This window comes from Callorhinchus milii, unplaced genomic scaffold (assembly GCF_018977255.1).
Source record: "Callorhinchus milii isolate IMCB2004 unplaced genomic scaffold, IMCB_Cmil_1.0 Scaffold6, whole genome shotgun sequence".
Classification (NCBI taxonomy): Eukaryota; Metazoa; Chordata; class Chondrichthyes; order Chimaeriformes; family Callorhinchidae; genus Callorhinchus; species Callorhinchus milii.
Window position 1 is genome coordinate 5,960,289 of NW_024704747.1, and position 26,139 is coordinate 5,986,427.

The 26,139-nt window shown below is 41.1% G+C and overlaps 1 protein-coding gene across 1 annotated transcript in view; it reads right to left on the bottom strand.

Moving 5' to 3' along the window:
• Nucleotides 1-267: 267 nt before the first annotated feature.
• The window catches only part of arhgap15 (Rho GTPase activating protein 15), a 317,810-nt gene continuing 291,938 nt past the window's right edge, over nucleotides 268-26,139 (bottom strand). The window contains 1 exon segment of the mRNA XM_007896359.2: nucleotides 268-2,796. Coding sequence (XP_007894550.2) covers nucleotides 2,622-2,796 — 175 coding nt within the window. The 3' untranslated portion in view covers nucleotides 268-2,621.

The following is a 26,139-nucleotide window of genomic DNA, read 5'->3' on the forward strand; positions in this document are numbered from 1 at the left end:
TGTCACACTCTGAGATCACTAAAACTGCGATCATTTTGTTATGTATTTGTTATATATTCCCATTGACTGCTAGCTGAATGTTTGACACCCCACCCACCTCAGCAAATGACTTACTTCTGCCCACAACACAGAAATGGAGACAAACGACTGGATTACCAAAACAATTAGTAAAGCTTGATCTGTGATTGTTTTCTGGGATAGGAATATAAGCAGGCAACTGTCGGTGTTGTTTTTCAGTGCGAATTTAGAAGGAAAGATAAACTCTGGTGAAGACACAAGGTATTATTTATTTATGATAGTTACATGTAGCCCAAGACCAGGTATAACAGGTAAGGCATTTTTTTGGTATTCCAGGATACAAAATTGTATGTTAAAAGACTTACCCTCATATGGCAAGATTAAGACAGGATTAGACCACACAAGGCCCAATCTAGTCCTGTTAATCAAACCAACTCCTTCATAACTCCCCCTTATGAAACCAGTTTTCATAGAAATTAATCAAAAACAAAACATTCCCCGTAGACATTTGGACTGCACCGTACACAAACTCTAGGCTGAAGCAGCAATCAGGAGTAGATTTGGAATCTCTTTAACCCTTTGCCTCTATTGTGCTCATATCAACCACACAAACGAATATGAAAACAACTGCATTAAAGTGGCCCATAGACACATCTGCTTTGTTGCAGACTGCATTTTGGCTACCACATGTTTGAAAAGAAATCATGGTGCTTTTTGGAAGGATCTCTGTGAAATGTTGCCAGGTTAATAGACAAGATGATATACAACGTAGATATCCTATTTTTTCCGGTCCACCCTGCAGTGTAAATGGTATTTTTACATCATTTTCAGGCCCTTCAATGCTCACAAAAGCCGTGACGTTTCACAAAACGTTTGAAACAAATGCAAGCCATTTGGCCGATCGAGCCTGCTCTGCTATTTCAGAATTTTATAGGTGCTCTTTATATTTTTAATCTCATTCCCCCATCTTTTCTCCCTATATGTAATACCCTTACTTCCCAAGTATTCATCTATCTTTCTCCCTATTAAGTACTTTGGTTGATTCTGCATTTATAGCCCTCTGGGACTGTGCACTGCACATTTTGCGTGAGGAAATGTGTTTTTGATTAACTTTTAACCATTTGAGCTTTAACTATAAGATTGTGTCCCACTGTTCTGGATTCCCCTAACAGAAAAGAAAAGCCATTACTTGCATCTACCTTGTCAATTCTCTTAATTATTTTAACGATCATTCCTTTATCTCCTTTAGCTGCTGGGAATATGACCAACTTATACCGAGTCTCTCATCACAGTTAAATCAGTTGACTGCTGGAAACTAAGCGTATTTTACAATGCCATTTGCACCAGGAATTTGTATCTGAGTCCAATTCAGAGATACTGAATATCTGAATAATATATAATTTTGTTTTTGTACAGTTCCAGGAATTCTGTAGATGTGATGATTTCTGTCAATATCGGATAAATTTGATTAAGATGCATGTTTGCTTTATGTAAACTTGGGGTCAAATTTGAGATAATTTATTTACCTATTCCTTTGGAGTTACTACCACATTCCATTGATCTACATCAGGAAATTCTTGCTTACCTTTCTGGGATTTTTAAAAAAAAAATTGTTAACCCAATCCCACCACTGTACCGTGCTCTAAGATGCTATCCTGCATCTGGGCGCTTATATGATTGTAATTTGTTATTGGTGTTGGGATTAAGTAAGCAGAGTTTTTCTATCCGGGAGAGAGTACACACTCTGTTACAAACAAAGCGAAATTTCCATTTAATTGTAGGCTTTGAATAGTTTGGGTGGGATACTCTTAAATAATGGTGATCCTGGCTGGCAAAAGATAAACTGTTTGGGAGACCTTGATATTGATAGTTCCAATAGAAGCTGTTATTATTTTCAAAACCAACTCACTGCTTGACACTGCTGCATTTAACTTGAACTGCTTTGAAATATTGACCTGATAAGGTGATATAAAAATGCAAGTTCTTATTTCTTCGTTCTAACAACTTTCCCAAAGGAAATCAATGTTTTACTTCAAGTGAATATGAGGAAGATTTGCAACTGAAAAATGTATTTGAAACATTTCTTGTAATATTTCTTTGGGGAATTTTTCATTCAAAAAAAACTATCATTACACCTTAAGATACAGTTTGTGTTGATTAGTTAACTTTGGATCTGTTAGTGAACCAAGTGTGTGTAACCACAGTCTGGCAGGAACCTAAGATTATCCTCAGCTCAACTGGGTGGTTGACCAACAATTCACAAGCTATAAAGGCACAAGGAAAAAAATGTTAGCTTGCTAAATCTTAATGGCAGTGCAGGCCAATTTGGTTTTGTAATTTAGGGTTAGTTGGGAAAGTCTGGAGCATTGTAGCCTGAAATCAGTGATTATAAAACTGAGTGATAATAACCTACCCTCGGGCAAACATCATCTATATAGGTTCATACGGATTAAAACCCAGTGAGGGAGAATATGAGAAGTAAACAAAGGCAATGGTAATGATCCTGTGCAAACAGCAGGACTACAGCCATATCAAAATATTTGCAACACCCAAGTCAATTGAGAACACAAATGCCCCAATAAAGAAGAGCATCGTCACTTCCCCTAAGGGTTGAAGATCTCTGCGAACTTCACAAGTAACAGCTCCACGATCTGGTTTTGGTACATCATGTACACTGCCATGTTTCCGGTCTCTTGTTCAGACCTCAGAAGGGTTGGTCCAAACACGATGCCCAGACTCTGGGATGACATCAAGTTCACTGATGCTTTCGCTATGATCCTGGAATCAAAAAGAAAAAGAAAGGGACAAAGACAAACATCATTATTGGGAATCCTGTAGCGTATTGGTTATAGCATTCCCCTTGCAAGTGAGAGAACCCAGGTTCGATTCCCTGGCAGGGCAAAACCTTAGGCAAGTTTCCTTACTCCACATGCCTCTGTTTACTTAGCAGTAAGGAGGAACCTGGTTGTCAGTCAATTGTCGGATCGATTTCCGGCGGTAATAAATCCCTTAACAAAAATGTGGTCACTCAATCCATGATTCTTTGTGAGCCACTGCTATGCACAATTGGCTACCATGTTTCGCCCACATCATATACAGCCAAATTCACTTTGTAGTATACCCTCTGAAATGCTTTGAGAGGTCTCAGTGACATGATAAGGGGCTATATAAATTTCAAGGATTGTTATTATGCTAGAAGCTTGGAGTTGACAATGCTGTACTGTTGCCTTTACCACTGTACTTCACTAATAATGTGGATAATGAAGCAAATGGGTAGTTTCCCTTTGTCGAGTTTCAAAGTACGATTGTCAAGCTCATCAAGTTAAAGGAGATGTAACACAAGTAATGTTTTGTTCCCAGGTTAGCATCAGGTCAGAGCTTCGGCAGCGCTGCATTAGAAAGATCCTTCAATCGACTGCTCAGTAGAACTTTTTCTTACTGTAACAGAGGTCATTGCCTATACCAGCCTTTGTTATGTAGGATGCAGCTAGTCTGCTGTAGAAGTGTATATTGGCTTCAGGTACCCCAGGCCAATTTCCCTAGGAACCCTTGCATTCGACCCAAGGGCTACCTACCGCCCTAGCTGTTTGGGCTGAATTTGTTCATGAGTTCCCAGAGGTGGAGGGTAAGGCTAACTGACCATGAACTCTCTGACCCGCCTGAGAAAACAGCACTCAACCTCACTGCATCATTCAAATGGGCACCTCTTGGGCCAACTTCTTGTGCAAAACCAAGCCACAAACCATCTGTTCTAAAACCACTGTGTGCAATGTGGGTTGTTCTTTTTCAGTGCTGGTTCTTACTTTAACTTTATATGCTGTGGGCGAAAGGTAGGAATATGGCACTCTCCTCCTGTGCTGTATATGTCTGTGGCACTAGGTTTACAGTGGCTGTACCCCGTGATAGCACTACTTACCATGCCATTCCACTGCAGCAATGTTCAAAATCCTGATGAATCGTAACATCTGAGCAATATTTTTAATCAGAAATTCTTAAACGTAATTCTTTTAAACATTTCTTGGATTTTTTTTACCATAGTATGAGAAACTGAATTTCACTGCATTCATCTTAATTTCCGCTGCCGTTAGATGCATAAGATATATAAGCCTCCCGCCCTCACTACTGGATTGAAAGCCTTGCCAATAATAGACATAAATATATATATATTTATGTCTATTAATATATATATATTTATATCTACCCGCCCTACCATCGGTGGCCGGGCTTTCAGCCTCTCTGCCCCACACTCTGGAATTCCATCCCACGGTCCCTTCGCCTCGCTTCCTCCCTTGCCTCCTTCAAGGCCAATCTCAAGATCCTTCTCTTCGACCGTGCCTTTGATCTCCCTCCCACCTTTCTGCCTTCCCTCACCCCTACAATGTAAAAAAAATGTCATTTTGTTGTTGTTGTTGTATATTATACACAAAACATTTAGTGTTTTCATACTAAATGCCTTTTGCCGTAATGAAAGCTCATTATAACACATTTGTTTCTCTGGGGCTAATATCTCAGAGGCAGCATTATAAGCAAAGCATCCAAAAAAATGTGATGGCCTGGTCATTTTGTGTACATAACTTGCATGCACACTTTGCGCAGAAAGTGACTCTGACTTTATTTCATTAATATTACTACTAACTACTGCTTATCAAATGCAAGGTTTATTATTATTATTATTATTATAAGTTAACCCACCAATCCACTAACAACTGGGCTCCTCCTTACTGCTAGGTAAACAGAGGCATGTGGAGCAAGGAAACTTGCCTGACAACATCAGCAACAACTTGTGTTTATATAGTGCCCTTCACCCCAGACGGCGTCTCAGAGTGCCTAAGGTTTCACCCCGCCTGGGAATCCAACCTGGGTTCTCTTACTTGTCAGGCAAGCGTGTTAACCACTACTCTACTGGATTCTACTGAAGTGACATCAGTGGCGTTTTCTGCACATAATTAAACTGTCAAAATAACAACTGAAACTATCAAAATAGTTTGTGCCCAAAATTCCACCCGCAAAACATATAGTCACGACACTTCATAGTAAATTCTTCAAAGCACTTTTAAGATATCCACCCAATTTGAAAGGCGCTACATCAAATGTAAGGATTAAATAATTAATTTATCAGATTGCACACAAGTAATTCTTTGCATTTTCTGGTCTGTGCCAAGATCAGCCATTTTAAATCAATTTAAGTCTATACAAAAAAAACCCAAAGCATTCCTACACTAATCAGTCACAATGTTTTACTTTGGAAATGCAAAAACAAATGTGTGTCTTTTTAACATTATATTTTGTTCTTATCAGCAAAATTTATGGACTATTTCTGACTCTGGTTAAGCTTAAAGGGGAAGCATTGCAAAGAAAAATAACGTTGATAGAGATGTTGAACTGACCAAGGGAAAAGGAAAGCTATCTCTTAAATAACGGTGCGCATTTATGTACACACAATAGGCTGAGATTATTAGTCCCTATTATGCATATCAAGCAAGGCTATTAATTACAACACTAGGGAAATGTTCAAAGCTTAGAGCACGGCTCCTGGTGGGCACTGATGTTCGAATTTCAAGATCTGGCTCTGTCTTAGTTGTAACTGACATCGCGTGATGGGTGACTGCACAAATAACAAGAGATCAGTGAGACGCAGGATGAAACCTCCATTATTCCAATCCTCTCCTCTCCATTTTGGGTGTAAGCAAAATGTTGCCTTCAAAGTTGGATTGCGGGAGATGCCATCCTTCAGATGAGACATGAAACCGAGATCCCGTCTGCCTGCTCAGGTGGGCTCAGGTGGGCATTAAAGCTGAATTTGGGAGATTTCTCCTGGAGTCCTACTCAGAAATCCACCTCACCCAATAAAATTGATCATTCAAGGGAGTGTGTGGGACATTGATCTGTGACAATTGGCTGCTGCATTTGCCTACAAAATACGCAGTCACTAAACTTCACAGTAAAGCCTAAAGAGCGCTTTGAGACAATATCCTGATGTGAAAGATGCCATACATGAAGATTATTGTTCACTTATCTCTCAATTCTCAACCCGGACCATTACCAAAGGGGAGGTTCCAGTGTAATTGAGACTATACACATCCCACGAATGTTAAATGCCTGGGGAAAGGTGAGCAAGGCAGCCAAACACATACTGCATTTGGGAGATTACAGATATTCTGAGATGCTCATTGGTTTATACCGTCTTAGTCTCCATCGTGAAGGCAAGAAGATTTCATCATAGACCTTCGAGACTCTGCCATTATTCATGGATGTAAAGACTTGTAAGAACACACCAACTTCCTCAAATGGAGGCAGCTACCTTGTGACAAGTGGCTTTTGCTTGGGAAAAAATGGTTAAAATGAGAAAGGAGTGACCGTCAAAATCCTTTTCGTAAAAATAAATCTATAGGATGATGAATTAGATCGGGGAATTATAACAAACATTTGTAATGAGAAAACAAAACATTAATAAAGAAAACACTTTAGCGATTTTGAGTTATAAACAAGTTTGAAGAGGACCAGATGTGTTTTTTAAAGAATAGAATAACAAGCTGTTGTTAGCTGCACAGAATGTTCCATGTGGCGTTTATTGGCAAATGATAATGAAAACAAGACTTGGGAACCTTGAAAACAATGCTCTGACCAAACACAAAAGCAGGAAAAGTGAAACCTGACCAATTTAGAAGGTGTGATGACAGCAAAACTACAGAGCCAGGAACATAGCTGTGAATGTGTGGCCCAAATGCTGATTACCAATAGAATGGGGTGGGGGGATCACTTGTGGTTGAGTGCAGCTTTGTTTTATACTCAGAAAAGATGATTCAATGGTGTTAATTAGAACAGGTTATCTCTTTTATAGGATCACATAGGCCTTCTCTAATTTTGTACTTCGGTGAGTCTATTCCTGAGATTTTGTGGGTGCATAGAGAAATATCAATATAAAATCACAAGCTAAAGCTCTCACGCTATTTTCTCCAAATTCAATGCAGTTTAAGAAAAAAATATCCTGCTTACCTAATTCCAGAAAGTATTAGGCGCAGGTTGGCAAGAGGCAAGGCTTGGGACCCCAAAGTGTACTGAAGTCTAACCAGTTAGACTTGCGGGATGTGAAAAATAAACTTGTTTGTGACCATTTAAGTAAAAAAGAAGTATTAAAAGCAATTCTAATCATCCTTGAATTTCATATTGTGCCTTTCATTTCAGGAAGATGTCTCCAAGCCCTTCAAAGGATATACTGTAAAGTGCAGCAATTGTCATATTTTCAACTCAGAATTCCTATGCTACAGCTAGTGGTCACTATGAAGACACATCATGTTGTGTTTGGAGTGTGAATATTTCCATTATATGGGGAGTGACAGAAAAAAGAGAAAGGGATGTTTTTTCTCAAACTTCTCAAATTGAATTTGGAGAAAATAGGGTGAGAGCTTTAGTTTGTTGGCTTTATACTGATATTTCTCTATGCACCTACAAAGTCTCAAGAACGGAACTCGGGTAAGAGTGGCTCGTGGAATGATAAGGGGAAAAATGCAGCTTGTGATATTATCACTGGTGAAAATACATCACATTTCCCCCCCGTGAGTTATAACAACAACAACAACAAGATTTCATTTATAGAGCGCCTTTCACGTCGGGAGGACGTCCCAAGGCGCTGTACAGTTGGGTCAGAACCCGAGCAGGGGGGAAATGGTCAGGGTGAGGGGAGGGAAGGGAGGGAGCGAGGAGGGGGTAGAGAGTCGAGAGGGGAGCTGAAGGCTCGGTCAAAGAAAAAGGTCTTGAGACCGGCCTTGAAGGAGGAAAGGGAGGAAGCGGCGAAGGCACTGGGGGATGGAGTTCCAGAGCCTCGGGGCTGAGAGGCTGAAGGCCCGGCCACCGATGGTAGGGCGGTTGGGGCGGGGGATGTGGAGCAGACCGGAGCCAGAGGAATGGAGGGTACGGGCAGGTAGGTAGGGGGATAGTAGGTCGGAGAGGTAGGAGGGAGCAAGGCCGTGAATGGCCTTGTAGGTGAGGATGAGGATCTTGAATTCGATCCTCTGGGGGATGGAAAGCCAGTGAAGGCGAGCGAGGGTGGGAGTGATAACACCGGCACAAGTGGAAGTTGTGAGTGGAGGGAATAGGGAGAGAGAGTCTGGCCTGTGAGGACCACCCTCCGCCCCACACTCTGAGCAAAGGATTACCTGGTTTCGAACCAGACCTCCTGTTTTCCCTCCTGTCCGTCTGGTCATTTTTACAATGGAAATCTGGACACCAAAAGGCTATCTTTGAAATGGGGGCAATGAGCAAGTAGCTGGGGCCTTTGCATACGTGGAGGCGAATGTCATAATAATAATAATCCTTGCATTTTGATATAGTTCGTTATCACGTCTTCGAGACATCTCAAAGCACTTCACAGGATATACTGTAAAGTGAATTGACTGTATCTTTTGTGGGCGAAACACGGCAGCAAATTGCACACAGCAGTGTCCCACAAACAATCGTGGATTGAGTGACCAAATTTTTTTTTCTTTTGAAGGGATTACCATCCCCGGAAAAGTGATCCCCCAATTGACTAACATCCGGCTAACTTACTGCTAGGTAAACAGAGGCGTGTGGAGTAAGGAAACTTGCCCAATGTTTCGCGCTGCCTGGGATTCAAACCCAGGTCCTCTCGCTTGCGAGGGGAGTGGTCTAACCACGGAGCTACAGGATTCCACATAATCTCTTTGTTTTTGCGAGTGCCAGGGGGAGGGGAAAGTGAAAGCTCTTCAATTGGATTGATTTGGCTGAGCTTTCGTGGAGACAAGCGAGAATCAGTGGCCAGATCGCGACAGAAAGATCCAATACACAATACAGAGAGCAATACACATTGACAGAAGGATACGATACAATTTATCGAAGCCGATTCGATAACAACTTTTAAGAGAGAAGTAGATAATTATTTGGGGAGGACACGTTTGCAGGGCTGTGGGGAGAGTGCAAGGGTGTGGGATTGATTTGGATAGCTCTATTAAAAGAGCCGACACAGACACGACAGGCTGAATGACTTCCTTCTGTGGCATAATTCTATGATTCTATATAGTGGCCTTTCACACCAAGCGGCCTTTCCAAGCTTTGCGGAGTCAGGAGGACTCTCCAAAGCCCTTCGCATAAGGAAGAGGTGGAACGTGCCTGACAGCCCAGGAGATAGTGATGTGAACGCAATCTATTCAGTGTTCGGGCAGGCTTCTCAATGTACCCAGTAATCCTTGAAGGTTGTGCAGTTTGGAGCCTTCGGTCCTGTCCTGGTCTGCCTCTGTTTGGGTTTGAACTCACTAGGAAGTGGAAGGCCCATTTTCTATTTGAAAATCGGGTGGATTTTATGTTGCTTTGGCATTGCAAATGCACTTTGCTGTTATCAATACAGTGATGTGAAGCACAAAGTTCAGTTTACGCCCCTTATGTTCAAAATGGGGGGCTAAAAATACCACAAATCACCGGATTTCAGCATCCTGTCCACATGTGCCTTGGCACATGCACAGAAGCACTGAAGTTGAGTGTCTGCTTTTATTGTTACTAACAACTGGCCTTGTTATTAAAAAATAAAAGCAGTTCAAAGTTACCGAGCTATCTGACGTCATCTGGAGATCTTTGAAAAGAGCAGGAAGAGTGAACACATGCAACTCATCACATTTATACTGGTGGGTGGGTTCCAATCGCATTGCTCCGCATACCTCCTGGTGTCAGGACAGGACTTCAGCGAAATTGGCAGTCTCTGAGCGCCCGCCTAGCCTGCACGCTTGCCCTTGAATCGCTGGTTATATTCGCTGCCAAACGTGCAGTACGACACAGCATAAATTGACACTCAATCCTTGGGAGAGGTTTTTAACGATTTTCCTTTTGGAGTCTTTCCTGGATCTTCCCTTTGAATTTTTTTTAATTAAAATAAAATAGCCTTTCCTCTTCTGTTGTTCAGATGCTAATTTTTTTTTTAACAGTGTTATAGCTGCTTTCTGATCAAATCATGGGTTACTCTCTATCTACTGCTTGCCAAACCATGCCACATGTGTGGCTAACAGCCCTGAAACAGGAATGTGAAACAGCAGTGAGGTAGAGCGAGCATCTTAACAGCAAGGCTGAAGCATAACTACTGTGGTATCCTTGGATACTGCAGGGACATAAGTTTGGCATGCTTTGGGTGGAGGGTGGATGAATCCAGTTGGATATTTGGTAGAAATTAACTGCACATTTTTAGCGAAGGTCAATAATTATAGTTATAATAAACAAATGAGAAGGAACTAACAAAAAATACTTCAGTATGTAGTGAAATACAAACCCAAGGTAACCGAAAATAAAAAAAAACTTGCGCAAATAAATCGAATGACATCACTGCTTGCAACTTTGCAGGAGGATAAACATACAAGTCAGAAACAAAGTCGTTTGTCAAAGATAAAATATGTGGGGTGCGAGGTTATGAACTATATATGAATCCCAAGAAAAATGCAGCCAAATTAAACACAAACAGTACTCTGCTTCTTAAAAATTATAGCCTAATAGCACTAAGCAAGAATTCATCTTTACGGAGAGAGAGGCTTTGTACACCCATTAGTCTTTTGGCAACAGACAGAAAAGTAATATAAATTTAATAACATAAAAGAGGGGAAAGGAAATGCCAAAGCAATTCCTTGTCAAACACAACTGGAAAGAGCAGTGATCCATCAATTTACAGAGACAATCTATAATCTGAGGCTAAAGATGCTGGAACGTAGAAACATGGTTGCTCGCTATGTGCAAGATTTTCCGAACGGTCGGTTGAAACAGAGTTGCTAATTCGGAGAAGCCCTTGCTTGCATAAGTCATGTGTTCATCTTATAGGAAATTGAGCTGCCACAGCCTGCTGCTGAGACCAAAGGCTCCTGCTTCTCAGACGTATGTCAGCAGTTAGTGGGAATGAGTGATTCTTTCAAACCCGCAGACTGGACACAAAAGAGTTTCTAGTTGAGAGATAAATGCCACCCTGTGCGTTCCTGTCACTGGATCGTTCTGCTTGAAAGCTGTGCTGTGCTACCGCCATGCCTTGTGCTTTGGAACCCAGAATCTGGCACTCGTTTATTTTATAATAAAAATAACAATAGTATTTCTAGCGTTTTATGTAGCGGCTTTGCACGTCGGGAGGACTTCTCAAAGTGCTTCACAGGATTTACAGTGTTGTGCAGTGACTATTTTGTAGGCTTATTTGGCAAATAAATTCTGGCCAAACCCAATTTTTTTTAACGGAATGTGCTGTTGAATATCGCAAGTTTGAAAATCTTTGATTAATTCCGGTGAACGAAAGTTTGATTCTTAACAGTATTTAAAATAAATGGGTTCGACCTATTACCTATTAGCGAGCGCAACATTTCTCGCGTGTGACTGAACAATGATCTTAAGAGTATTCAAAAAAAACTTCGCACTTTTCAGATAACACCTGAAGAAATTCCTTGTCGCCTGGGCTTGCGGTCAGGCTCTACCACTGTGAAGCGCTCTGAGACGCTACCCTGCGTAAAGGTCGCTATATAAACACAAGTTGTTGTTGTTGGAATGCAAAGAACGATTGCACTTTAACTATGAACAGAATACAGTGGAAAGGACAGCTCAGGGTCGAACAAAACCTCGGCGTTTTGTTCGACCCTGAGCTGTCCTTTTTTCCCCACATCCGCACCACAACTGGCACCGCCTTCCATCACCTCCGGAACATCGCCAGACTACGGCACTACCTCACCCCTCACGCGGCTGAAACCCTGGTTCACGCCTTTGTCACCTCAAGGCTGGACTATGGGAACTCTCTCCTCGCCGGCCTTCCCGCCACCTCCCTCCACAAGCTGCAGGTCATTCAGAACTCTGCAGCTCGTGTACTGTCCCACACCAGGCTTCGGGACCACATCACTCCCACCCTCGCTCGCCTCCACTGGCTCCCCATCCCCAGAGGATTGATTTCAAGATCCTCATCCTCACCTACAAGGCCATTCACGGCCTTGCTCCCTCCTACCTCTCCAACCTACTATCCCCCTACCTACCTGCCCGTACCCTCCATTCCTCTGGCTCCGGTCTGCTCCACATCCCCCGCCCCAACCGCCCTACCATCGGTGGCCGGGCCTTCAGCCTCTCAGCCCCGAGGCTCTGGAACTCTATCCCCAGTGCCTTCGCCGCCTCCTCCCTTTCCTCCTTCAAGGCCGGTCTCAAAACCTTTCTCTTTGACCGAGCCTTCAGCTCCCCTCTCGACTCTCTTCCCCCTCCTCGCTCCCTCCCTTCCCTCCCCTCACCCTGACCATTTCCCCCCTCCTCGCTCCCTCCCTTCCCTCCCCTCATCCTGACCATTTCCCCCCTGCTCGGGTCATGACCCAACTGTGCAGCGCCTTGGGACGTCCTCCTGACGTGAAAGGCGCTTTATAAATGGAATCTTGTTGTTGTTGTTGTTGGAAGCACATCGGTGATGTGTACAAATAAGAATGGCGGACAGAGGCTTCTCTTTGATAGCATTGGATTCACGCCAATCATTGAAAGAAGGTTTGCAGGTTCCAAACCAAATTTCTGTAGCTTTAAACCATACAGAACAGAAGACTGTAGGTTTAATTCCCTGAATTAGTTGTTAACCCTACAATTATCATTTGAGCCACTAGATTTGGGAGGGAGTCAGCCATGGTTCCTGTTCCTGAGATGGAAAGTGTGACTAAGTGGGCATTGGGTGTGAAGAACAAAAAGCTTTGATACAATGCCATCCGTAGAGCCAACAACGAGTATCAACTCAATGCCCAAGGATTAGGTTCAAATGTGAAGAATGCCAGCACTAATACCTCTCCAGCTCTAAGACTGTTAATCAGTACTTTGGTGTGGGTGAATGAATTCCTGTCTCAGGACTCCTTCAATAACCTCACAGTTACACACATGCAGCATACAGGAGATGACAGCAAAAATGCTTCCAAATGCAATGAATGGCAGTGACATCAGTGGCAACCTGGTGATCTGGCAGTCGGCCATTTTATAGTGCAGGAAATAGCTAGCCAGGTTAGAAACTTAGAAACAGGAGTAGGCTATTCAGCCCCTTGAGCCTGTTCTGCCATTTTATAAGATCATGGCTCATCTATTCCTCAAGTCCAACTATCCTCCCTTGCTCCATATCCCTTAGTACCCTCATCAGAAGCCACGTGTACAACACTTTCAATTAGATACAGAGCTACAAGAGAGGCAGTGATGTACGGAGGGCCATTGTGATGGGATTGCCCTAAATAGCTTGGGTTCTTCTACTGTATTTGTGAACTGAGAAGGCATTGCACTACAATTTCTAGAAATGTGGGATTAAATTGTGTGTACTGTCATGAAAATAGAAAACAGAACATCACAACCAGTATCTGGCAGATTGACCGATTAACATTCTGTTAGGACACTTCCTTAATCATTCTGGGTCAGACCCTTAAAACAGATGGGGAAGAAAAGCTCCTTTGTAGGACGGAGGAACAAACAGAGGAAACAAAGCCATTGAGAGTTAAGTGGTTAACAAATCAAATATCAGTTTCTTGTGTGCAAAGGGACAGTTAATGAGTAATTGAAAGATTGTGAAATGTTGAATAAAAAGGCAAGTATGACGACAGTAAATAAAAGTGTGAGGTTCAAGTGAAGCTCTGTAAAATAATACCAAGAGATGGAATGGGTGGAGGGTGAAGCAATCAACTAAAGATAGAAGAGACTGGTTTGTATGTGCTTATAATCAGAGATCAAATGCTTTAACCTGTACTTGCTTGACATTTGAAGTGCAACCCTGCCTATGTAAACTGCTTTGTGTGAATTTTAGAATAAATTTGAATCCGAATTTGCAAGGCTTCATGGTCAATTGATGTAACAACACAAAAGGCAGGCAAATAATGTAAAAACTTGGCCAAAATTGCATTACAAGGCAAAGATGATCAAACAGTCTCGGAAAAAGCCTTATCTATTCCAGAATCAATAGGGAAGTTTTTTTTCCCCCCATCTTTGGTATTATCCCAGTGTCTATTGACAATCATTTCATTCTGTAGAGGTAAACCATTCTAATGTCTTTAGAGATTTGATGGTTAGCAAGACTGGCATGGACATTGAATAAAGGCGTGATGGAGTGTCATGACAGTTCTCAGAACATCAAACTACATTTGATTTCCATCAAAGAGATTTTTAATTTGGTTATCTTCCAGCCTCATAATATTTCATTAAGCATTTAATGCACGTTCAGTGTAAGTGTATTTGCTGTCTCTGTTTCTGCTAATTTTAATGAATATTTCTGTTTACACTTGCTATTGATTGACAGAACCGCCATGCAGGAGGAGATAACTGAGGCTGTCAATAAAGCACTCAGCTACTCTGTTAATTCAGCTCCCTGACGTCATGCAAACTCTCTGTATTTTCAAAAAAAGAGATATAAACTGACGCCAGTTGAACACATTGAAGCAAAGTTCCCGTGAGACGACATGAACCATTCTCGGTTACTGGAACCAGTTTGCATTTGCAGGAATCATATACCATATTAAGGAATTGAGAACCACTGCAAATTATACCCCATTGACATACCTTTGGTGCCATGTAATGCCATAAAAAGCCAGTGTTTGATACAGTTAGTATTTTTTTATTGGAATCACAAGGAACAAATTAGACATTTTAAAGACCAGGTTCTGAATTTCCAAATTAAACCCTATGGATTGGCAAAGTGACAGCTTCAGGTAGGAGCATAATATAGGTGCAGCAGAGAAATGTGCTGCTTTGTAACGTTCTTTCATTCTTGGAAAAGATTGTCCTAACATTTGGACGGCAGACCTGACTCTGTAGTGTATTAGGAAGTGCATCAAATGCCAAACCTAACTCCAGTCTCTACTTAAATTGTACACATGGCATCACTTCCAGTGGACTAAATTTAGACACACAGCCTTTGATGTTCTTATGCTACATCTGTGCATATTTGGTCTTCATACTTAGTCAGCATCAGTTCAGCTGTATCAGCCCAAATTGGCCAAATTTAGTGTCCAACTTAGTTATTTTTATGTGCCTCACTTTAACCCAGTGTCAAGAACTGAACTAGTCCCAGCATGAAATGTAATTACTGTTCTGCAGTGTACCTACTTAAAGTTACTGTACTAAGTGAACTAATATGTAGGTGTGCTAAAAAGCAGGGGGTGAGAGCCAATCTGAATCAACAGAAAATCGGATTGATTCGCTTTAAATCAAAAATCCAAATCACATTTTTCAACCAGTTGGGCGATTTAGGTTTGAATGTTTCTTCCTTCAAACAGAATGTCTCATTGCACACATCGAATGCTGTCTTCGGATTTGGAATCGGGTTTGTGAAATGTAACACCATAAACCCACACTTTAGCCACCCTCTGCCTGCACCATATTTTCAGGAAATGCAGTGAAAGTTACTGTAACTTCACATCTTACTGTGGAGATTTTCGTTGCAGCTGGAAGAAAGTGAAACTCCTATATGCATATGAAATAAGATTTGTTTTGCTTTTTTCTAGTGATGTGCGGGTCTCAGATCTACTGAGCTTGTGCATGTTAGATCTCCCTGGAGATCCAGCAGGAAACGTGCATAAGAATCTCTGTGTCACTCTCATGGGTTTATGTGTGTCTCATCTTCATTATAAGTTAGAAACTATGCATCCAAAGCAGCAGATCTCCACAGTGATCTAGAGGTTTATATGTCCAATTTGTCTCATTTCATTAGTGGTCCATGAACCATTTTTATGATCATTGTAGTTGTCTACGCAATAGGCTTGATGTTTGGCCCATCCAATGTTCTTGGTAAGTTGAAAGACAACATGTGTGATCGCCATCAGAGTTAACATGGTCTACATATCTGAACTTGTTGATGGTTGGCGGTTTGTATATTGAATGAATAAGATTGCCTTGATGGTCTACAAGGTTATCACCTATCTGGTCTATTTGTTCAATAAATTAGAGGTCTCTCTCCTTCTCTCCCTTGACTTCCAAACGACTGAACCAACGTGCGCGAATAAATGAAGCTCACTACTGCCCTCTGATGACTGACTGCACTTTTCCATTGATGGTGCTTTTTCCCTTTAAAATGTGTTATTTAAATCATTATTTTAATAGTATTTCATCCTTCGGATTTAGATCCTAAGCCCAAAGTCCATCCCAAACCCAGCTAGCTGGATTAACTTCCGATAAAAGTGTATGATACTCTACGGACTTTTGTTCATGTTGAAGTATTTTTGGACAAAATGGAATTAATTGCCACTGGAATTAGTAGGAAACAGTTTCACACTTGTGGAGTTGCTGTGTTTGTATATGCTAAAGAAGGGCTAATACTTCAAAACTTCCTGTGTAGGTGGGACCATTCAACTCAATTTTCATGCAGGATACTTTTTGATTCAGCCAATAACTAGACAGCTCGGTGATCCATTCACAGAGCACAGTGTTTGTGCATGAGATTCTACACATGATGGTTTCTGATCTGAGCTAGAATTCCAGCGGAGCTGGTTCCCAAGAGGGAGGGATTGTTAAACTGAGATCTTCTTGTCCATCCCATAATGGCTGCTTGCAGGACAGCATTGGGAGTTGGCTTGGAACAAGCCAGGCGTTTGGTTGTGGAGTGGTGCGTCGATCACAAGAATGGTTTGGACGAAAACCCTTCCAGAATCTCTAATGTCCCTTCCATTATAGCATCAGTGGATGTAGCTCAAGGTTGGTTTGGATGAAGAAGGCCATTCGGCCCATTTGATCTTGTCCATCCTGTTTTTTTTTAAATGAGTCCAATGTTCTGGCTTCAAGCACCCTTCCTGTTCCAGGAGAACAATGACAGCAAGCCAGATTGGTGCAAATGAGTGGAAGCATAATTGAAAATAACAAAAAAAAGCAAAGGAATAAGGCAACCTTGATGGCTTCCATTGCATTTAATTCACTTCTGTGTATTTAAACTGACATCCGCTTTCCTCAGCATTTACACAGCACCTTGCCATTGAAGCAGGATGGTTGTCAGGAGCTATTAAATTACTATTTGCTGTATGTGCTGGATTGAACATGGGGGTGGAAATCCAGTGGCTATTCAATTCATTTCAGGCTGCTTTTGAGAGCCTGATTTTGATTCTCGGCCAGATTAAGACCAGGAGCAGAACATTTTTTTTTACATTGTAGGAAAAGCTGAATAATCACTTTTGTACAGGTCACGTGATGCCTTTTGATATGGAGCAGCTGCACTTTGTGTAGGAGCCTGAGTTAGCAGCTGCCATATAGATGGGGGCATGAATCAAGCAGTATCCATCGTCAGGTGGCATGTGCTGCTTACTGCCTGGCCCGCAGAGCGAGCGAGCAAGGAAAGCATCCACTTCAGATCACTTGCTGTCCAATTGGATTAACAGCTCACCTGGCTTCAAGTGGGTGTTGAATGAAACGGCAATGAGATTGAACAAAAGAGGAGATCAAATGCAAATGAAAAAGTTGAAAGATTCGCTTGAAACTTTGATAATCGATTCTCAATATATAACGGGATCAAATTTGCGGTGTTCCTAAATGCATTCCCTTCCTCAAATTTCACTGGTGGTAATCAAAGAACAGATTGTGTTTTTAGAAATGGAGCAATCTTGCCCCCCACCACCCCCCTAAAATTCAGTAGATTATATCAAATAGGTAAGACGATAGCATCCAGTGTATAGGTTGGACATTGGTGTGCAGCTCATTCCTTAAATGGCAGTGATCTTCTGTTCATCAATGTATTACAGGCGATTGTAAATGGTAAACTATTTCTTCACAGAAATCTACACGTCAATTTATCTTGACTTGTGCATCGGCAGTTGGGCCTTCAGTTTTTCTGCCCCACCCTTTGGAACTCCATCCCACAGTCTGTTCGCCTTTTTCCCTCCCTTGTCTCCTTCAAGGCATGTCTCAAGACCCTCCTCTTTGACAACACCTTTGGTCACCCTCCTATCCCTACCCTTCCTGCTCTCCACCCCTCCTGATGCCAACCCCCTGCTCGGGTCCAATTCCTGACTATCCAGTGCCTTGGGACATCCTCCCAACATGAAAGGCGCTCTACCATTGTAATTTGTTGTTGTAACAACTGGTGGTTGCTGCCATCTTTTCCCCCAAATGTTCTCTTCCCATTTTCTCTTGGAAATGGTGCCTCAGGCTTTGGGAGAATTTGGGTATTGGGAGTTCATTGGTGCTTCATGTATGTGGCCTTTCTTCGAGTGTCAACCTAGGGGTATTAACAGCCAAGCCTGATTTTGTTTCTTTCCCAAAGCATGCATGCAGTGGAGTTTTTCATCAGGCAGTAATGGTTAAATATCAGGAGATTGAACCCGGGCTGATGTATCACCCTATCCTCCAGCCTGTGGGCAGCGAGATCAATTCTGGCACACTTATAACTCACAAGACTGGTTTGGGTGAAGATATCCATTTGGCCCATTTGATCTCATCATTCCAGAACATTTACCATCCCTCCATCCCAGCATCAAGCTTTTTTTTAAAACAAGTTCAGCGTCCTGGCCTATTTCAGTTGTTAATTGCTCTAAGGGTAAAGAAAAACTTCCTGCTGTCTGTCCTGAAATTGCCCTGCTCAACTCTAAACCAATGTTCTCTTGTTCTACTGCCTTAGTGCATCCAAAAGTATTGTTTATTCTTTCAGTCTAGTGAGCTCACCTAACCCAGCACAGAGTAGAATCAGATCTGGATCCTTCCTTGTAAGTGGGCCTAAATCCTATACTCAAACTCAACTGCGGAAGGTTTTAAGCAAAATCATGAATAAATCTACTGTGAGAATTACATAAACAGGATGTTTCAAGGCAGAAACATCTCAACCTGTATTCATTTAATACTGTATTAAAGTCAGCAGGTTAATGTTTGAGAACTGAATTCTTGGAGTGGGTAGGAGAGGTAGAAAGCATATCTGGAAACAATTTATACTTATACGATGCTTAATAGGATACATGGAACTGATAGTGTATTAATTTAACCACCGTTACCACCTGATATCAAGCTATGCTTTGAAAACCTCAGCCAAGCTTTAATTTCAAACCATTTTACGTATCATTCCATTCAACCCACTCAGTTTCGACTGGTACCTGTGGAGATTCTAAACCACAAGCTGATTTTAGCTGGCTTTTTGGAAAACAAACACAGTGGACTCTCAATTTCCCAGCATCATGAAGGAAATCCCCGCTAGATAATTTAAATTGTTAAAATGTGTTGTAGATTTTGTACTCTTACTGGAGGCTTCATATACTATTTTTCTCTTCTCACTCGTGCCCCTGGACCAAAAGGCTGGGATAGACTTCCAGGTCAAAGTTGCTCTCAGCTGGATACCACGAATGGTCAGGAGGTAAATACCACCCCCAACTCCTCCCTCCCTCCTGGCCTACGACGTACCTGAACTCACTCTGCATCTTATTATGATAGCATGATTGAGATTGGGTGGCTAGGAGAACGGAGGTTGACTTTAAAAACTCCATGGCGACATGACATAGCATTTCAATGTATTGCCTGCCATTCCTTCTTACCAACAGTATTTCCTTTACAATATTAAGACACTTTACATTGTGTCCATGTTTGAACTCTCTCTCTGTCTCTCCCACACATACTTCTGCAGGTACCATACATGACATGGTATAGAATTGGCCCAAACTTGTAAGAAACAAAGTTTGCAAAATTTAAGAAAACTTTGTAAAACATTTTACTTTTGACATCTTTTTGAGAGAAAAAACAGATAGAACCCTAACGAGATCTGCCTTTAGACAATGCAATCAAATGATTTCTATAAATACATTCTCTCTGCTAAATGTGCTGCTACTTTGTCAATTTCATGTTTCTGCCTATTTCAGTGGGATAAATTACAGATGATTTTACAAAACTGGAAGCAGCTATGGAACAAAGAAGTTTAAAAAATCAAAATTACTCAGGATTTCGGTTTGTTTAATGACACAACTTTGAAGTTCTGAGAATATGCAAGAAGCCACCAATATAACCTCAGCATCATTCCCAGTACGAAACCACAACTGCTACAATTAGCACCAGCGAACTCTGACCTGCTCTAAAGATCTTAGCAGAATAAATCACATTGTGCAGACTAATTGATTCCATGCATCATCAGCAATTGTAGGTGGAAACCAAAAAGCAGGATGTTTATTAATGAAGGTTCATTAATCAAGATTGACAATGGTTAAAAAAGACAAATCTAAAAGGCATAAAATGAAAGGACATAGATATTAAGAATTTGAGGGCACTGGGGGCAGAGACGTAAGTAAAAGTAATGATCCAGCGAAAAAAAACATTGAGGTTGTGAGGGAACCAAGAGAAGTATAAACCAGTGGGCAATATTCCAATCTTTGTTAACAGGCATTACTGAAGATTCTGTGAGTAATTAATTACCATCTAATTTGAACCATAGTACAACAGGATATAGCAGTTAGTTACTGATGCTTTTTTCCCTTAGGCTCGACTCATTAGGGTCAGAAGTACAGCATCTATGTTGAAGGTCACTAGATAAATTTAGGACCACTTTGACACAGGATTTTTTTTAACACACACACAGGGAAGATCTCTATCACCCTTTTCACTGCCTCTGGCTACTGATGGTCAGGACACTGTGGCAGTTGTACAATGGACAAAGCGGTCTTGTGGTGCACATACTTAGTGCCCAGACAGCATTTCTCTCAAATAAACAGATTTACAAAGAGTGAGTGGTATGTAAGTAAGCTCTTTCCTTTTTTTGTGCAGAAATTCGAAACATCTAAGCAATCACTTCTCAACAAATTAAACAATAGGTTTGTTCCAAGTACCAAACAACTATGTTTTACCATTTGCCACATTACATCAAATAAATTGGCTGCATTGTGTATTTATATTAAAGAAGGATTGCGCCAGTTTTAATTTCAAAACCTTTCGAGGAGTTTCAAGAATCCTGTAGAAAGGAGATGATTTATCAGACATCAGTGTTTTTCTTTAAGAGATCGGTACTTTGATGGTGAGATTGAAAGAAGGTTAACCCGTGAAGAAAATTGAAATAACGCAATCACAGGACGTAATCTTAGGGCAACTGGCCGAATATCACCGCCAACGTACAAAGGAAACGTCTCCAGAGGGCTGTGTGAATAGAGCGTCTTTCTCAGCACATGGACATATGCCCACCAGAACTGGTCCTATTTCGACCAGACGTAGGAAACAAACATTTCACATTTGTACAGATGCTTTTAATTTGGAGTGGTTTGAATGCAATTTAGATCAAACATATCCATGTAAATGATTCAGGGTTGCTTAATTTGGTGCCTCTCCAGGGTAAAAGTTGAACCACATCAGTAGGTGTGGGTGTGACGCCCACTATACTGGAGGCACTCCCAAATTCTTATCCCAGAGTGATTTGGGGCAGACATCACAGTACATCTGCCCTTATAAAGCTAAAGAGGCGGTTAAGAGGAATGTGTAGTCTCAGATGCTCCATTTCTATATTAGAGATAAACAGAAATACATGAAATCACAACTCTAAAGGAATAAGTTCAAAGTAGCTTTGTTGACTTTGTCTCCTTCGGCTGTTCACATATAGTGATTTTAGGATACAAAAACGTGCTGCTTTTGCACTGACAACTGTGAGCATTAAAGAAACACACCAGACTTTCATTGAAGAGTCCAAATCATTCCTAGACACTTAGCAGGTTGTATGCAGTAGTGAATCAATGCAATTATTCCCTGCCCGTAAACAACTTTTCCAAAGAACTTAATACCGATTAATCAAAACTGGAGAATTTTGCCAATGTCTACATAGCAAGTTCAACAATCAAATCACTTGAATGGTGCTATGTAAATGCAAGTTCTTGTTGTTGTTGTTGAAATTACTTTTCGAATCTTCCATAATGTCCTCACCACCATCTCCCCAGTTGAACAGTTTAGGACATCATTGGATAGATTCACCACGATGAATAATTCATTTTCATTTCGCCAGTAGAGAATTAGTCAGTTTTAATGTCAGCTGCATTACGGTGCTGTTGACACATAGTTTTCGTTAGGGTTAGCCCCAATTCTAGTCATGCCAAGATCTGAACATATAGGTTGACATATTCCACTAGGTGTAACGACTTTGATGAATAATGGGATTTCCCAACACTTTGCCCCAGGTAGAATAAACTCCTGGCATTTTATTAGAAAGCACTTTAATAATGCTACATCACACTTACGTTTTTTTACAAAAAAGATTTTGACCAATTTCTTCCTTTCATGATGCTCATTCAGTTCCATGTTCTCCAGCCACTATCTAGCACCTCACCAAAGCAATAATCCATCAATGACCCACATAATGACTGATATAATATGGTGACATATTTCAGCCTACATTGTTTGCAATGTGGAGATAAGCATTCGCTATCGTGGCTCCAGACAGTAAGAATAAGTGCTCAACCAATTTGTTTCAAATCTAGTACTAGAATCAGCAGGTGAATTCAGTTGCAAATATCATAGAATCATAGAATTATATGGCACAGAAAAGGCCATTTGGCCCATCGGGTCTGTGCTGGCTCTTTGCAAAGAGCTATCCAAATCAATCCCACTTCCCCGCTCTTTCCTCATAGCCCTGCAAACTTGTCCTCCCCAATAATTATCTACATCCCTCTTAAAAGTTATTAACAAATTGGCTTCCACTACCCTTTTAGAAAATGCATTTCAGATCTGAACAATTCGCTGTCTTTCTCCTCACCTCCCCTCTGTTTCTTTTAACAACTATTTTATATCGGTGTCCTCTGGTTACCGACCCACCCGCCAATGGAAATAGTTTCTCCTTGTTCACCCTATTGAATCCCCTCATAATTTTAAACACTTCTATTAAGTCTCCTCTTAACCTTCTCTGCTAATCCTAGCTTCTCTAGCCTCTCCTGATAACAATAACAAGAAGATTATATTTGTATAGCACCTTTCACGTCGGGAGGACGTCCCAAGGCTCTGGAAGTCCCTAATTCCTAGTAACATCCTAATAAATCTCCTTTGCACCCTCTCCAATGCCTTGACATCTTTCCTAAAGTGTGGTGCCCAGAACTGTACACAGTACTCAAGCTGAGGCCTAAATAGTGTTTTATAAACGTTTATCATAACTTCCTAACTTTTGTATTCTATGCCCCTATTTATAAAGCTTAATATCCCGTATGCTTTTTTAATAGCTTTATCTACCTGTCTTGCTACCTTCAAAGATATCCTTATATGAACCCCCTGACCTCTCTTCATTCTTCCTCCCAAAATGCATAATTTCACATTTATCCACAGTAAGCTTCATCTGCCACTTGTCTGCCTATTTTACCAGTCTGCCTATGTCCTCTTGCGTCTGCTACTATCCTCCTCACTGTTTAGTACTCTTACTACTGCTTTTCCTAGCTTAGTATCATCTGGAAATTGTACTCCCTATACCCAAGTCCAGGTCATTTATATAGATCAAAAACAGCAGTGGTCCCAATACCGACCCCTGGGGGACACCACTGCACACTTCCCCCCAGTCAGAAAAACAACTGTTCACCACCACTAGTACAGTTTTGAGATCTTGGAGCTTAGTAACTACTGAGAACTTCAACCCTGAAAGTGTGCAGCTGGTCCTTCGTTTCTGATCTGCCAAGTGAATCAATTTCCCAAGAAACCATTTGCAGACCATATGCAAATAAGTAGCGTATGGCTCGAGACTTTGCAAAAGGTCTTCTAATGGCTATTGACCTGAGTCAAATTAGAGCGCTGCAATTGAACGAGTCTTTTGCTTTGTGGAAGTTAATTGTAACAAGAAAAATGTTGCAATTTTTACCGACTTAAAAACAGTGGACATGAAGTAAAAGGGATGTGAAATAGTGCTTAAGTCTAGTACATTTTAGCCAATTTCCTCTAAAGACAACCTTATCAGGACACCTAATCTTAATTGCGTGTCACCACTTTTTAGATCTAATGTTATTGAAACACGACACATGAAGGAGAGACTGTGCAAGTGTACTTAGAAACAGAACAATTTGTGCAGTGTCTGTAATATAAAAGTAATGAGCAGCAAATCTTGTGGCAAAGGAAGTTTGAGAAGCGAAGGATGAACTATCTGTTTTGCATAGTACAAGGAGGAACTGATTTGAATCTTCAACCCAATGAGTTCTCAATAACACCCTGTGTGTTTTGAAAGATTTTAAGGATAGACTATATGAAGGAACGGATGTTGAAATGAGTGTGATCACATCTGAATGCTTCAACTCATCAAAACCCTTTAACCTAATAGTCTGCCCACCTACACTCCTAATTGGACAACTACAAAGGCTCTATCTGTAAAGGAAATTGAGTGATTAAAGTCTAGTTAATGATATGTGTACTGCTTGAGACCGTCACTTCGATGGCTTTCCAAGATTATGAGCAACTATTGATAGAGATAATTACTTGCACGGTGATGTATCTGCAGCTATAAGAGTTCCTCACACGTGAAGTTAAAAAATGACCTGTATTTTCACGGACATTTCTTTTTGATGCCAACCTTTAAGTTTCACGAAATTCCAAATTCCTAACTTTACCCTACGTCTGTCCTTCACAATGTTTCCTAGACTGTTTAGTTTTACTTCGCTGGACACTTTGAGCTATTTTACCAGAAAAGGTACTTAGAGCCAGGACACAAAACTCATTTAAGAAAAGCTGGATGGAAAAGGGTAGAATTGGTAAATTGCTATTCTGGATGGATTCGATTAAATGGGGTGGAAGTGCCTTATTCATCGGAACCTCTCTTATCTTGCAGTAAACACAAAACCTTATTCGTTTCTAAATATTTGACATTAAATACCCTGAATGTATCATGGATAAAGCATGATTCTGGATATAATGTTTCTCTTTTCAAAAACTCTTCTTTTATAATAATCCCTACAAAAAAAACAAAATAATTTGGTCATTCAATTCACGACTGTTTGTGGGACACTGTTGTGCGCAATTGGATGCCACATTTCACCCACAGAAAAATACAGTCAATCCACTTGACAGTATATCCTGTGAAGCACTTTTGAGACGTCAAATGCAAGGATTATTATTATATTAGATTCTTCACTGCCAATATTTTCACCTATCTAGAACAAAGAAAAGCACCTGTGATATTAATCAGAAACTGCTTAAATGTGTTGCTTTACATGCAATTGATCCTGCTTGCATTACACAGCATCAATCCTGTCCAGTGAATCCTTAGATTTTTTTAGAGATGGAAACTTATCAGGAAATTCAAAAGTTTTATACGAAAGTTAATTTCGAATAATCATTCTGGCCTGCTGTTTCTACTTTGCTCAAAGGTTTCCTGTACAAACCGACTGTGTTATCGCTTTAGTCACATGCAGGTTCTCAGATCTTCCTGTCAAGGACTACTGCAAAAACTGCAGCAGTGTACAGGAGGAGGAAAATTTAGCAATCATTAACTTAGGACATCAGCTGAATAAATAACAATAATAATAATCCTTGCTTTTGATACAACGTCTTCTCACATTGTTGAGGTGTCTCAAAGTGCTTCCCAGGATATACTGTAAAGTGAATTGTTTGTATATTTTGTGAGCGAATGGACTCAAGCCTATGGAGGAACCCAGCTTATCAACGCTGTGGATGTCAATTTAATAGACTAAAAATATGCTTTTTGATGGGTATGCTAAGCAAGTGATAATTTCATTGCAAAGTTGTTGATCTGGTATATTTTACTGACACATGTTTATGCTTTGGATTTTCTAATGCAAATAACATCACATTAATGGAAAACATAGTGCTATCCTGGCCACAGCAATCCTCCAGATAAATTGGGATCTGCTGTGCACAAATTGGCTGCTACGTTTGCCTACAAATACACAATTTTGACACCATAAACTCTTTGAGATGTTTCACTGTTATAGACTTTGATAATTTTTAAAATAACTTACAGAAAGATAGCTTCAAAATTACAACAACAACAACAAGATTCCATTTATAGAGCGCCTTTCACGTCAGGAGGACGTCCCAAGGCGCTGCACAGTTGGGTCATGACCCGAGCAGGGGGGAAATGGTCAGGGTGAGGGGAGGGAAGGGAGGGAGCGAGGAGGGGAAGAGAGTCGAGAGGGGAGCTGAAGGCACGGTCAAAGAGAAAGGTTTTGAGACCGGCCTTGAAGGAGGAAAGGGAGGAAGCGGCGAAGGCACTGGGGGATGGAGTTCCAGAGCCTCGGGGCTGAGAGGCTGAAGGCC